At 49.3% G+C, this 14,806-nt stretch overlaps 2 protein-coding genes across 4 annotated transcripts in view; one reads left to right on the forward strand and one right to left on the reverse strand.

Moving 5' to 3' along the window:
* Slc39a11 (solute carrier family 39 member 11) overlaps window positions 1-14,806 on the reverse strand; it is a 379,750-nt gene that overhangs the window by 347,822 nt on the left and 17,122 nt on the right. The gene's annotated exons all lie outside the window — the stretch shown is intronic.
* Window positions 1,415-8,588, forward strand: Sstr2 (somatostatin receptor 2). 2 transcript variants are annotated; one of them, XM_055592208.1, is made up of 3 exons: window positions 1,415-1,684; window positions 5,952-7,034; window positions 7,333-8,588. In XM_055592208.1, exons 2-3 carry the CDS (start codon window positions 6,042-6,044, stop codon window positions 7,378-7,380), a joined length of 1,041 nt encoding a protein of 346 aa, XP_055448183.1. In that variant the 5' UTR covers window positions 1,415-1,684; window positions 5,952-6,041; the 3' UTR covers window positions 7,381-8,588. The 2 variants fall into 2 exon arrangements, with proteins under 2 accessions (XP_055448183.1, XP_055448182.1); XM_055592207.1 differs by having other exon boundaries at window positions 5,952-8,588.

The following is a 14,806-nucleotide window of genomic DNA, read 5'->3' on the forward strand; positions in this document are numbered from 1 at the left end:
ACTTCCTGGCTCTTCATTCTTCTCTGACCCTGGAAGCTGGCTGGGTCATTGGTTTTAAACTAGAGGTGGCAATATGCATTGTAACAGGGGTGGAGGAGGCCTTCTCCTGAGTGCATTCCATGCTCCCTTCTTCCCCCACAGCCACTCCCTTCAGGTTGAGGGTTGCTCTATTTGGGCCCTCAACCCTGCTCATAAAAACCGAAAGACAAGCTGACCCCTAGCACCACTAGGACCCCACAGCCTAGTGAGGGTGTGGTTCAATCTCTACCACACCCACAGGTCTAAGATAACCAACATTTCACACAGATGGTGCCAGTGGACGCCTGTGAGGGACACCCTGACTTCTAAGCAGTTCCAGGCTGCTTTTCCCCTGGCTCCCCTTCCCTGTCAAAACTCAACAGGGGCAGAGCCCATGCCTCCTTGAAACACACGCAGCTTCTGGATTTATGCTTTCCCTAGATGAACACAAAAGCAGATCACAAACAGGATGGCCACATCAGGGCACCTAAACCCACAGAGAAAGCTAACCAGAGTTTCCTTTCTGATTTCCCATGCTCTAGAGTTTGCGTGTGTGTGTGTGTGTGTGTGTGTGTGTGGTGAAAGGTGAGGGAAGGGAGGCTACAGGATTGATTATGACATATTAAACTATCGGAACGCCGACTGAATCATCAGTCAAAAATAAATAGCTGCAACTTGATGCGACACGTCTCCCACTTCTGGCTGGTCCCTCTTTGCTCCTACAGAGCGCCACAGCGCGTAGGAGGAGCGGTTGGGTTGGGTCAGGCCAGCAGGCACTGACTGACAGGCTAAATTAAAGCGAGGCGAGACTGTGTGGCCCTGGAGCCTCCCGTTGGAAGACATGTCGAGCCCCGCGGAGCTCCTGCTGGCTGTGGGAACTGAAGCCAGGTGCCGCACGCCCGCACACCTGCAGGCGCTTGCAGCAGAAGACACGCTGGCTGTTTTCACCCCTTTTCTCCCTGCCCTTCGCCAGGCTCTGCAACCCGTGCCCTGAGCCCGGGACTGGTCCGTGGTAGGCACGGCTTTGCAAACTTACGAACACGACCGAAAGGTCCCAGAGCTAGTCCAGGTCACCCCAGCCGCCGCACTAGCTGCCTGGATTTTGTTGGGTAAAACCGAACGAGTCTCTGAAATCGGAAAGCCGTGTGCGCGTCCTCACCCGGAGGAGCCTTGGGGACACTGACATCGCTTCACCCTCCCACCAGCATCCAGGTCTACTGCCCCTCCTCCCTGGGCGCCCTCGGCCACCCGCAGGTTTCTTCTCTCTGCTCACCGGGTCCTAGAGGTCCCGGCGGGCGGAGCGAAGCTGCTGTGACGTCACGGGAGGGGGGCGTGGGGAAATGTGCCCAGGGGCTGCCACCCGCCCGGGCCAGTGCTAGCGGCGCAGCCACCGGCGCGCTCGCGAGGCCACCCGCGCCCGGAGCACCAGTCCGCGGCCGGGCGTCGATGATCTGCAGGCCAGGCCACCTCTTTCGGGGCCCAGGCCACCGCTCTCAGACGCCAGAGGGACAAGTACGAGCCAGCCAAGGAAGCTGAGAGCCCAGGAGGCCACCGCCGAGCGCCAGGCACCCGCCAAGCTGCTGCGCTCCCGGGTACCCGGCTGGGTAAAGGACAGCTTCTGGGTGCGGGGGAACACAGAGAAACCGAGTCCTCGTGGAAAAACAAGGTGAGGGATGTGTGTGGTCGCCCGTGTGTGTGCATATGCGTGTGTCACCGAGAGATGGAGGGAGCGACGAGCGCACTTGGGCACCTGCAGGCGTCTGCGCTGGGGATAGAGCGCGGATTCCAGCGATCTGCCTGTTGGTCCCGGAGCGCAATTCTCTGCTTTTGTGCCTTTGGAGGTGACAGGGGAAAATGAAAGATGCGTAGCCTGGCGTCTGGGGTGAAAACGTAGCAGTGTGTTTCGGGACGGATTTGTCCGCAAAGCCAATGCCCAGGTACGGTGGCGTGTGCCCTGCGAGCCTGAGTGTCCAGGTGGTAGCTTCGATGGGGACAACTTATTTCCTAGTCACTTGAGAAACAGCCCTGGTCCAAGGAAAGCGAGACCAGCTGGAGGAGAAGAGACATGCCAGGTGCCACCACAGAGCTCCTGAGTCCACACCCTGAGACCTAAGTTCGGGAGGGACAGGTGATGGGGACATCACCGAAAGAGAAGGAAAGCAGATTCTTCCGGGTTTTTTTTTTTTTTTTCATGGCCCGATGGAGAGGAGCCCCCCCCCACCCCCCTACACCCCGCCACCCTCGGGCAGAGACAGATGTCTAGATCGGAGAGAACCAACCACTAAATAGTCAGGTCCCCAGCGCTCCTAGCTGTCCCTGGCACCTCAGTTTCCTCTGTGTTTAGAAGCTGGACCTGCAGGCGCCGCAGACTACTCTCCCTTCGTCTTCCTGGAAACGGTGGGAATCCTTTAGGGAACCCTTTGTTTGCAGGGTCGGAGAGTTAACGACCCCGAATATTTGCCCCACACTGACTCTGCCTCCTGCCCCAGCGCAGAGGGGCACTCGAGCGACATGGTGGACCACACAGGGCTGCTGTCTATGCTGGTGCCGGCTGAGGTTCCAGCCCCAGATTCTCGGGGCGAAGTGGAGGTGGAGGCGCCTGGCAGACTTGGGGCGGGGAGGGAGTCTTGGGCTCACAACACAAGCCGTTAGAACTAAAGCTGAGTTTGCTCTCATCCGTCCCACCTCTCATTTCCCGGGCTTACCCATAAGAGAGGGGATTCCTGAGACGTGGAAATCCTTCTCTCCATCAGAGTCAGGACTCTCTCAGGGGAAACCGCCCACCAAGCCACGGCCAGTATTTAACAGCTCTGACACTGGAAAAACAGAGCAGGGAAACAGATTTCCTGGTGCATTTAATTTAACCACAATTCAACAAGTATCGACCCGTGGCATTTGAAATTCACTTTCAGTGAGACAATCCTAAAAGAAAAAGAAGTCACTTGGAGATCTTAGGCACCTGATTTGTTATATAGGACTCCTAGGTTTTCAGCTCATGCTTTCTTTGGATGAGTCTCCGCTTTTCCATGGGGTTCTCAGCCTATGACTTCCACCCACTTTCCAAGGCTCTGAACCCTTGTATGGCTTACCTCACCCAAAGTGTGTGTGTGGGGGGGGGGGGTGTCTCAGCCAGGTCCAGAGAAAAGTGAACCCTTCTCCCCCATTCATTCTGGTTCTGCACAAAGGGCACAGTTTGGGCTGAAGAACCACATTGGGTCCTATACCTATACCACTGCTGTCTTCCTCCTCCACCTCTCATTCCCCTGGCCTCTGCTTCCTGGCTCTAGACAGGGATTCTTTCTACAGCCCAGGGGGTCTTCAGTCTCAGTCAGACAGTAAGGTGCCCTCCCATGGCATATAGATGGCACAAGCTAACGGTTACTATAAAATCCCACTGTAGGCAGCTTGAATAGGATTCTGGGTCTATAGAATTCAGTAACTGACGAGAAGATTGAGAAGGAAAAGAATATAATAAATAAAAAGGCAGAGGAAGTAAGCCAGGTTAATCTGGGGATACTAAAAACAGTTTCTCTACAGCTTCTGTTTGTAATGGCTGTCTCTTGTGCTTGCTTACCCAATGTAGACACAACGCCATGGGTCCCTAAGATACAAGTGCAAAAATCCCAGGCCTCACTGTACTGAGCATGTGCTGGGGAAATTAATGCAGAAAGAAAAGCCAGGCACCTGTCAGTAGGGAATGAATTGGAGGCAGAGGTGGGCAAGGAGCGCCTGCCTGTTGCTGGCTCTATCTTTAATTTCTCTGCAGTCTCTACCTGCATTGGGCATTCACTTGGAAAAGTACTCTGCTTAAGGGAAATGCGTCAGGCAAGTGAGCCAGTGATGTGGGACACTCCAGCCCTCACCAGCTCTTCTCTTCCTGGATGGACCACCTACCCTGAGCTCTTGCCTCACTCTTCATATGCACAAGACCCAGCCCCCCCCAATTCCTAAGAATCCCCTAGGGTTCATAGCCATATCTCCATACAATTCATACACTATGTGCTGCCTCCCGTGCCTGTCTCCCCAATAAAGTATTAGCTGCTAGAGAGCCCCAGCCTTTTACACTCCCCCCCAAATGTTTTATAACTGGTAAATCACTTAATTATAGGTTGATCTGGTTCTTTACATCTTAGGCCAAGCCAGCAGCACTCTCATTATTTTTCTCAGCATGGAAGTCACTCAAGAGTCAGTTGCTTCAAACGAAAGCCACTGGTTTCCATCCACTAAAGATCAGCTGGCACATGCTGAAAAATCACAAAAAACTTGGGGCCAGGTGGCTCATGTTCAAGCGAGCACTCACCAAGAACCCTCTAAGCCTTAGTTTCCACATTGTTAAGCAAGGGAGGACAGTATCCTCCCCTCCCGGGATGGTTAGGGTAAAAGAGGGGACAATGGGTGTGAATGACGACTGTGCACCAGGGTTTAAAAGCATCTTTTGACATTCATGAAGGGCCTGCATCCCTCGCCTAACTTCTGTTTTTTCCATAAATCAGAGAACTGCATGCAAAAGGCCACCCACGAGGAACCTTTAGGAAAAGGTTTCCCTAAGCATGGGTATAGTGGGGATGGAGGGCATTGAGTATCGGAAAAACAAAACCAAGAATGAAGGAAGGAAGGAAGGAAGGAAGGAAGGAAGGAAGGAAGGAAGGAAGGAAGGAAGGAAGGAAAGAAAAAGAAAGAAAGAAAACCTAAAGCATACATTTGAAAAATGAAAGAAAGCCAGACACTTTTCCTATTGAAGACTATAACTTGATTCACTGTGTAGGCAGATTTCAATAAATTAGAGATAATGAGAAGAGATGGGGGGTAACATTTATGAGGTTCCAATAATGAGCATGCACAATGCTAAGCATTTGTACATACTTTCTCTTGTTTAACCTTCATGACACCCCCGTGTTGACAAAGGAAAGTCACGGCAGTTAAGGGCTGGGCATGGGGTCATGTGGGGCTAAGCCATGGAGCCAAAGTTTGTCCTTTCTTTAAATTCTTGACTTTTCCCACCATGGGTATCTCAAGCCAGCTCAGAGTTCTTCATGGGGCCCCTGAATGCTGGTGTCAGACCCCTCCAGGGTCAGGAGCTGAAACTCTCCAAGATCTGCCTTTTTACAATCTGGACCAGTCAATTCCTTAGGGGTCAAAGTCTACATGTTTGAAGCCGTACCCATCCGCCACACATGCGTCATCAAGGATGATGGTTTAACTCAAACCCTTCCCCCTGCCATCTAAAAAAGACCTCAAAGAGTCAGCAGGTTGACAGGCAGGCTGGCAGGTAGATGAAAACAAAAAAGAAAGAAAGAAGGAAAACATGCTTTTCAGTTGAAAAATGCATCTGAGAGAAGCAAGGTGTGGCAGCTCACAAGCACAAGAGGCTGAGGCATGGGGATTGCTGTGTGTGCCAAGCCTGGCTACATCATGAATTCCAGGCTAGCCTGTCTCCAAAAAAAGGAAGTGAGGAAACGGTGAATGGGGGTGGGGGAAAGTATGGAGGGAGACTGGGAGATGGCTCAGTCAATAAAGCGCTTGACTTGTAAGCAAGAGGACCCGAGTTCCACCCTCAGGACCCATATAAAAACTTCTGGGCATGGTGACACATTTCCATGATCACAGCAGGTGGAGACGCAGGCACAGGTGGATCCCTGCAGCTCCCTGAACAGCTACACCAGGCCACATGGTGAGAAATCCTCCCTCAAAAGGGGGTAGGGAGGTCATCATACCTTCCTACAGCACCTGGGACTAGTCTCTGGCCTACACACACACACACACACACACACACACACAGCAGCAGCACACACATGAACACATGGAAATAAGAGAAAGAGAGGGTGGGAGGAAAATGTCTAAATAAGAAGATAAACCAGAAACATGGAATGCAGAAGGAGTCTAAATAGCCTGGGACTGGTGATTACTTTTTCTTTTTCTTTTTTTCTTCCCAGATGTCACAATAGATTCTTGGCCCCTAGAGCCCACTGAGGTGAGAGGAAAATCTCTGGGCTGCTTGGTTCTATACTAAGTGAAAAGCAGTCATGGAGATGACAGCTGAGCAGTCCAATGGGAGCCAAATATGGATGCCCTCTCCATTTGACATCAATGGCTCAGTGGGGCCAAGCAATGGCTCCAACCAGACAGAGCCGTACTATGACATGACAAGCAATGCGGTGCTCACCTTCATCTACTTCGTGGTGTGCGTTGTTGGGCTGTGCGGCAACACGCTTGTCATTTACGTTATCCTTCGCTACGCCAAGATGAAAACCATCACCAACATCTACATCCTCAACCTGGCCATTGCAGATGAACTCTTTATGCTGGGGCTGCCCTTCTTGGCCATGCAGGTGGCGCTGGTCCACTGGCCTTTCGGCAAGGCCATCTGCCGGGTAGTTATGACGGTGGATGGCATCAATCAGTTCACCAGTATCTTCTGCCTGACGGTCATGAGCATCGACCGTTACCTGGCTGTGGTTCACCCCATTAAGTCAGCCAAGTGGAGGCGACCCCGGACAGCCAAGATGATCAATGTGGCCGTGTGGGGCTTGTCTCTGCTAGTCATTTTGCCCATCATGATATACGCTGGCCTCCGGAGCAACCAGTGGGGGAGAAGCAGCTGTACCATCAACTGGCCAGGTGAATCTGGGGCGTGGTATACAGGGTTCATTATCTATGCCTTCATCCTGGGGTTCCTGGTACCCCTCACCATTATTTGTCTTTGCTACCTGTTTATCATCATCAAGGTGAAGTCCTCTGGAATCCGAGTGGGGTCCTCCAAGAGGAAAAAGTCAGAGAAAAAGGTCACCCGAATGGTGTCCATAGTGGTGGCTGTCTTCATCTTCTGCTGGCTCCCTTTCTACATCTTCAACGTCTCTTCCGTGTCTGTGGCCATCAGTCCCACCCCAGCCCTGAAAGGCATGTTTGACTTTGTGGTGATCCTTACCTATGCCAACAGCTGCGCCAACCCCATCCTGTATGCCTTCTTATCTGACAACTTCAAGAAGAGCTTCCAGAATGTTCTCTGCTTGGTCAAGGTGAGTGGTACAGATGATGGGGAACGGAGCGACAGTAAGCAGGACAAATCCCGGCTGAATGAGACCACGGAGACCCAGAGGACCCTCCTCAATGGAGACCTCCAAACCAGTATCTGAACTACCCAGAAATGCACGAGCCACGCCCCGCCTCCTGGCAGTGCGTTTCCCTCTCACCTGCTTCCTGCCTCCCCCGCCCATCACACATGGCTTCTAGGACACAAGAGCAGGATTTGAGTCTGCTTGTCCGAGAGTACATCCCTCTAATCACTTCTCCCCTAAAGTGAACATTTTCGTGCAGGCGGACAGTTCAAAGTCTGGAGAAGAGGACATCACTGCCTGGGCGTGACCTTGTGGAAAGCATCTCCCCAGTGGAAACCTGAAAAACCCAACCTAAGCCAAATCCCTAAGTGTATGTGTGCTTATGCGCTGTGTAATCTTGTGATCTGATATTTCACGTTTGTATATTTACGTATATATTTCCACGTAGTCTCTGCGGAGCCAGTACATACACGTCCTGTGTTTGTAAACCCAAGTAGCTAGTTCATGCGTGTCTAGTATAGATGGACATTTACCACAACACTGAACCTGAAGAAGTGGACTCACCACAACAAATACAATCACGTGTAAGCTTCCGGCATTTCTCTTGCATGGGCCTTTCCCGGACCCAGGGAGGAGCATGAGCGGTATGTTCATATAATAATACGTTTTGTTTAAAAAAAAGAAAGGTGAACGTAAGGTACTTTTGTATTCTTTTCCCAGAGGGCCCCTAAGCTGTATATGCATCTAGCCTCATAGCTGCTGCCTTTGTGCCAAGGTTAGTTGTTCCTTCAATTTCAAACAAGTCAGATCAAAGTAAGAAGAGAGAGGGAGAACAGACTTTGAGAGCCAGAAAATAAACTCAGAGTTTGCCTCTCAGATCCAATCAGTTACTCATTTACCCAAAAGGACTTAAGGGGCTGTGGCCATCCATCATTGTGTTTATCGAGGCAAAGCCTGCTTTGATATCAGATTGTATTTTTCTCTCCTCCAATTGCTTTGGTTTTACTTAGGGAGCCATTGGGGAAGTGGGGCTCGGTAACCTGAAAGACAAAAACAGACTATGATTCCCCACCAACACACAAACACACACACCCAAACACGTCCACACACAGATAAATAAATGATAGCGAGAAGAAGAAAAATGAAATAGAATTATAGCTTTAAGGGAAACCATGAGATTGGTTTGTTTTTAATGCCAGATAAGACTTCTTAAAGAAAGAAAGAAAACAGACCTGTAACTCTACAATTCCTCGAAGGTGTTTTTGGGTTTTCTTGTTCTTGTTCTTGGCTTGCTGGTTCTCTGGGGGGCCTGCTGTTGTTACGTCTTCCTGTCTATGTAGAGGTGGTGTATAGGGATGTATTTATGCCTGTGTCTGCGTGTGCACGAGTGTGTGCATGTGCATGTGCGGATGTATGTTTAGGTTAGACGTTGATAGTGCTCTCTCCCTCCATCGAGGTAGGGTCTCTTGCTGAGAGCGAAGCTTCCCAGTCAGGTGAGCCAGCTTGCCTAAAAGATTCCCACCCACCCACCCCTTGAGCCCTGGCCCTACACGCGGGCTGCCATGCTCACACGACATTTACATGAGCCCTGGGGTTCCAGTTCAGACCCTCACGCTTGGGCAGCAAGCGTGTTCCCCAAATCAGCCATCTCCCCGGCCCTCAGAGGTGTTTTCTGTATTTATTGTTAGTGGGGAGGGTCATGCTTGTCGTGACATGTGTGCAGATATCAGTGAACAATTTTTCGGAGCTGGTTCTTGCCTTCCACCTTTTCTGTGGGCCATGTGGGCCAAGTTCAAGTCACTCAGCTTGCCCAGCAAGCCTCTTCACCTGTGAAGCCATTCCCTCAAAGATGGTTTCTAAAGAATTGTATACGAAGCTGGGCATTAGGAAAATCACAGTGCTGAAGACCTGGGAGCAGTGCGTATGAAATGTTAAATTCAGGCCAGCTAACGGTGTATGCAGGCGTGTGCAGGGCAAAAGCTGGGAGCCGCACACTTCACAGAGAGGGCTGTGTCATCTCCTTCATCAGCTGCACATGGACAAAGTGTCAAACATTTAATGCTATGCTTAAATATGCTAATTAAGCTAGTCCTCACACCAGCAGTTACACACACACACATATACATACACACACACACATTGCTTCAGGCTATACATGGGTTTGTGCACAAATGACAAGAAAAGGCTTAGGCCTCATCCCCTTGGTTGATCACAGCTTTAGGATATGAAAAAAATACGAGTGCAGGTGTGTGGATGCTCCTGCCCACTCTAGGTTCTACGCGTCACTCTTAGCATCCCCTGTGTAGACTTCAACCGTATTTTAAAATGTATTTTCCTCTTCTGGCTCCCTAAGCAAAGACTGTTTTTGGTCAGAATGGCCAACTGCTCCACCTGTGGCTATCTTACCTTAGTGGGCTGTGTTAATTCTCAGACTATGTCACTCATTGTACCTGGCTCCCTAAAACTACTTACTATGGCTTAGAATTCAGTGGGATTTATGATAGGCAAATAAATCCACCCAAAAATAAAAGCACAATCATAAAACAAGACTACAGATGGGGGAGGGCAGCCTTGCCAGGCCACAGAGGAAGACAATGCAGCCAGTCTTGATGAGACCTGATAGCCTAGGGTCTGATAGAAGGAGAGGAGGACCTCCCCTATCAGCGGACTAGAGGGGGGCATAGGAGGAAAAGAGGGAGGGAGGATAGGACTGGGAAGAGATGAGGGAGGGGGCTGCAGCGGGGATACAAAGTGAATAAATTGTAATAAATAAAAAAGACTACAAGGACAGATGCATACAGAAAAATCCCAGACTATTACCAAAGGCAAAGTTAGCTACAAGTTCAGCTTTGGGCTGGCTTTTTGGCAGCCATGACAGTGAGTCACTGCTTCCTTTTCCCCTTAATACAAACAAGAACAAATTGGAAAGAAACTTTATAGATTCACCTTTACCATTACCACAATTGGAAATACTCATCTTTAAATAAATGCCCCCCCCTTTTTTTTTCATCTTAGAGAAATGGCTCTACGAAATCCAAAACTGAGTGACTCTATAGTGTTCATGTCCCTGAAGCCAGAGAAACTGCCTCCAACAAGGCTTTGATCTTAAGCAGCCAACAATAACCTCAAGATGCAAGGTCTAGGCAATGTCTGGGGGTTCTGGGCAACAGGACAGTCATTTGAAGGCAGAAAGAAGCGGAATTTAACATCCATGGTACAGGGCTGGGAGGTGGATCAGTAAGTAAGGTGCTTGCCTTTTAAGTTTGAGGACAGGAGTTCAATCCCCAAAACCCACAAGAAAAGTCAAGTGCAATGCTGTGTGCTTGCAATTCCAGCAATGGCGAGATGGGGAGGTGGGAATGAACATCTGGAAGCTCATTAGCCAACTAGCCTGGCCTACATGGCGGAGGTCCAGGCCAACCAATGAGACCCTGCCTCAAACAAAAAGTACATGTGCATAGCACTGACACTCAAGGCTGTCCTCTGGCACACACACACACACACACACACACACACCACACAATATACACACAATATTAATGCTTAACTAATTCCATCCAGATAAGCAGTCAGGTTTCATGATATGGAAATTTATGTATCACCTGTTACACCTATATTTATAATTTAAGTACAAGTTTTAAATATTTTATTATATATATATATATATATATATATATGAGTGTTTTGCTTGCACGTATGCCTGTGTACCGTGTGCATGCCTGGTGCCAGTGGGAGCCAGAAGAGGGCATTAGATTCCCTGGGACTAGAGTTACAGATGGTGGTAACCACGTGGGTACTAGGAGTCAAACCTGGGTCCTCCATAAGAATAGCCAGTGTTCGTCACCACTGAGCCGTCTCTCCAGGCCCCAAAGCATCAGTTTCAAAGACGAGTTGTTCTCTGGATTTCTTTTATCTAAAAGATGGGAACAAACCTGGTAAAGTAAATGTTAACCCAACTTTAGTTCAAAAAGTCAGTCAGCTTCAACTCGACATCATGAAAACAGATCCGACGGATGCTGAGAGAAGGGTATAATAAAAGGTAAGACACTGGGGCTGGAAAGATGGCTCAGAGCACTTGCTACTCTTACAAAATACCCAAGTTTGGTTCCTAGGACTCACCTTGGACAGCTCAAAATCACCTGGGACTCCAGCTCCCTGGATCAGACACCCTCTTCTGGCTTCTGTGGACTTGCACTTACGTGCACACAAACACACAGACACGAACATGGTTAAAAGTAAAATAAATCCTTTTTTTTTTTTAATGAATGCCTCAGATTGTCTTTGTGATCCCTGATGGTCAGATGGTTTTGCAAACTACTCCCTGCCTACCATCAGCAGGGGTTGCTAAGGGCTGATGAAACCTATGCAGACTTAGCCAAAGACCCATTGGGTTACACTACAGCACTGGGGTACTGGGTGATGTTGGCTGAGCAATCACAGCCGTGGAGTTGAAATCTGTGTGAAGTTTGTGCCTTAGCAAAGAACACACTCCAGCGATGTGACAGCGACAGTGGAGGTGGGATGGCAGGCAGCAGGGACTCTGTGGACCAGCAGACGGGGCCTGTTGGCATACACTGATCTGACCTCTCCATGGCATGCCGTGAGCTCTGCTTCTGGCTCCAGCTTCCCTACATGGGAGTCCAGCGCTGGCGAGGTGTGCAGTAGGAACACCGGGTGGGTAGAAAGGGAATGGCAGTGAGATCCATACCCCCTCCCAAGCAGCTCCAAAGGGGACTGTGCAATGAAGGAAAGTCGGAACTGGTGACAGTCAAGCTTCTCCTCATTGCTGAAGAAATATGGCAGAGGATCCATATGGCAGTTGGAGTGTGCAGTTGGGAAATCTGATTACGGCTTCTGAAGTGTACTAAGCCTCGCAGAAATAGTAAGAGCTGACAGGCCCAGTGCTTGAGCTTATAAGTAATCACTTAGAATCAATCACTTGTCTCATCCACATTTTTGCCAGCTCCAAAGTAACAAATTCCCTGGCAAATGGTCTATCAAAGCAAATCTTTACTTAAGAGTTTGTTTTCCCTCTGTGCGCAAATTCCTGGGAACAATCCTATTGGCAGAGGCCTCATCATTTTTGTTTTTGTTTTCCTAGGGAAACAAAACTCATGTAGGGAAGAAATTCTACTTAAGGGGGACAATCTTTTGTAGCTGGCATTAACTATTCGACTCAGCAACCAATGGGCTGAGAATACTGTCTCAAAGACAAAGACTCCCCCACAGCCATTCCAACGCTGCCTGCCCCTCCTGCACTCAGAGGGCTTGAATGCTAGCAGGTGATCTACTCACTCTCCCAGACATGTCTCCGGCTGTTCATGTCTGGACTACACCTGAAAACAGGGCTAAACATTAACCTAGCCACTGTAAAGTGTTATTGATTCTCCTAAGGAAGAAGTGAGTGTAATGTCATTAAAATGAAATGCTAGGCTTGGCTCCCTGGTCCAATGAGCACCTGCCTCCTGTTGGACTGAGACAGAAGCAGGAGGGAGCTGAAGGCACAGGCACAGCTTCCAATGTACTGACACATGGATGGGGGCAAGCTTCATTTTGCATCTCTCTCCTTGGCACAGGTGGGGAGGGAGAGGACCAGACTTCTTTGCTGGGATACTGGTATCTAGTGGGGAGAGATGCTCACTTCCATTCCTGCTCCCACCAGAACCAGAAGCAGAAAAGGAATGTCCTGGCCTACAAGGGGCTGGAGAGATGGCTCAGAGGTCAAGAGCATTTGCTGCTCTTCCGGAAGACCTGGGTTCCAAGCATGGTGGCTCAAACAATCTGTAACTCTAGTTCCAGAGGACCTGATATCCTCTTCTGGCCTCTGTGAGCACCAGGCACACATGTGGTGCCCAGACATACATGAAAGTGAAACACCTAAGCACATAGGAAAGATAGTGAATAAATAAATAATAAATAGTGAATAAATATGGTCAGAGAGAGAGAGGCAGCTTACACTCAAAAGAATCAGAACTGCCATGCCATGGTCTGGTCCAACCCTGTTACTCAGTGCCACTGTTTTTGTTACCAGGGGCCCCAGCTGCCTAAGCAATGGAGAATACCCTTTGGCAGTAGAAGCCACTGAAGAAAGCACCATGGAGGTCTACGGAGAGCCCAGCCCAGGGGCAGGTCTACCAAAGAAGACCTTGCTAGCCCTGTACCCAGCTCTTTCACAAAGAAGATGCTGAAAAGGGCCAGGGCAGGGGCCCCAAAGGGCAACTGCTAGTGTCACAGGCGCAAAATCCACAATTAGCTGGTTGAGGCAGCTGGCCATCACACCACGGACAGCAGGGGACCAGCCATGCCAACCCTGATCAGTGACTGGGGTTGATACCCTGTTCTGAGGTAAAAGAATTAAGCTCATTGTTAAGAGAGCTGACATTTTTCTCAAAGCATAAATTTTCACATTGATAGTCCATCCAAACAGTCCTCATACACCATGATCGATGCTTAGCTGTCTCAGGGGACAGTCTCCCAGGATCACCAGTTCCCCCTCCCTCTCTGTTCTTACTCCTATTTGAGACATGTGTGCATTCAGGTACAAGTAACACTCCCTCACGCGGCTGCTGCACAGGATACATACAGATGCATGTGATAGGCACATTCACTAATGTGTGTGCATGAGTCTGTGTGTCAGACATGTGAGGTACGCATCCTAGTTGTGAGAGGCATGTGTGATGTACACACACAGAGGTATGCATATACACATACACCTTGTATATCAGTTAGGTGAGACCTTCAATGTAGACATCTCCCTAGTGGCTTTCAGTGACAAGGGGAAAAATCACAGTTTGTTGAGCACATTTGAAATCTAGGACTATTTGGGCTGAGGTGATGGTTTTGAGGGCAGAGCACTTGCTGTAGAAACATGATAACCTGTGTCCACATGCCCAGAACCCAGGTAAAGCTGGACACAGTGTCTACAGCACCCCTACAGTGAGGTGGGAGGTGCAGACAGGAGAATGCGCAGAAGCTCTGGGAGGCTACCCTGGTGTACACAGCAATGAACAAGGGACCATGCCTCAAGCCATGTAGAAGGTGAGAACCAATCCCCAAGGTTGTCCACTGAACTCTATGTGTGTGCTCTGGTGTGTGCACCCCCATACACAAACATGTATACACACATGAACATACATACACAAACATGCACACACACACACACACACACACACACACACACACAGAAATCTAGGAATAGTCAATAATTCGACAATGGGGAGAAATACAAGTGTCGAGTCAATTTTCCACCCAGGACTCTGGATTGAATCACAATGGACTGTTTTTGTTACAAGCAGGTCACCTTGGGGCTGGAGAAATGGCTTAGTGGTTAAGAGTACTGACTGTTCTTTCAGAGGATCTGGATTCAATTCCCAGCACCCATATGGCAGCTCATAACCGCCTGTAACTCCAGTTCCGGGGAACTGGCACCCTCACATATACATACATGCATGCAAAATACCAATGCGCATAAAAGTAATGAAAAAAAATTGGTCACAGCAAGGCTTGGTGGCACTCACCTATAAGCTCAGCACTCTGGAAGGCAGAGGCAGGCAGATCTCTGTGAGTTTGAGGCCAGCCTGGTCTACAGAGTGAGTCCAGGACAACCAAGGCTACACAGAGAAATCCTGTCTCAGAACAAACAAACAAACAAAACATAGAGTTGCCAAAGCCTGTGGATAGCTGATGAGTCTGAGTCAACCAGCATAAGCATACATACTGCTAACAGCAACGTT

The sequence above is a fragment of the Psammomys obesus genome, unplaced genomic scaffold (assembly GCF_907164565.1).
Source record: "Psammomys obesus unplaced genomic scaffold, mPsaObe1.curated_primary_1811, whole genome shotgun sequence".
NCBI classification, from domain to species: Eukaryota; Metazoa; Chordata; class Mammalia; order Rodentia; family Muridae; genus Psammomys; species Psammomys obesus.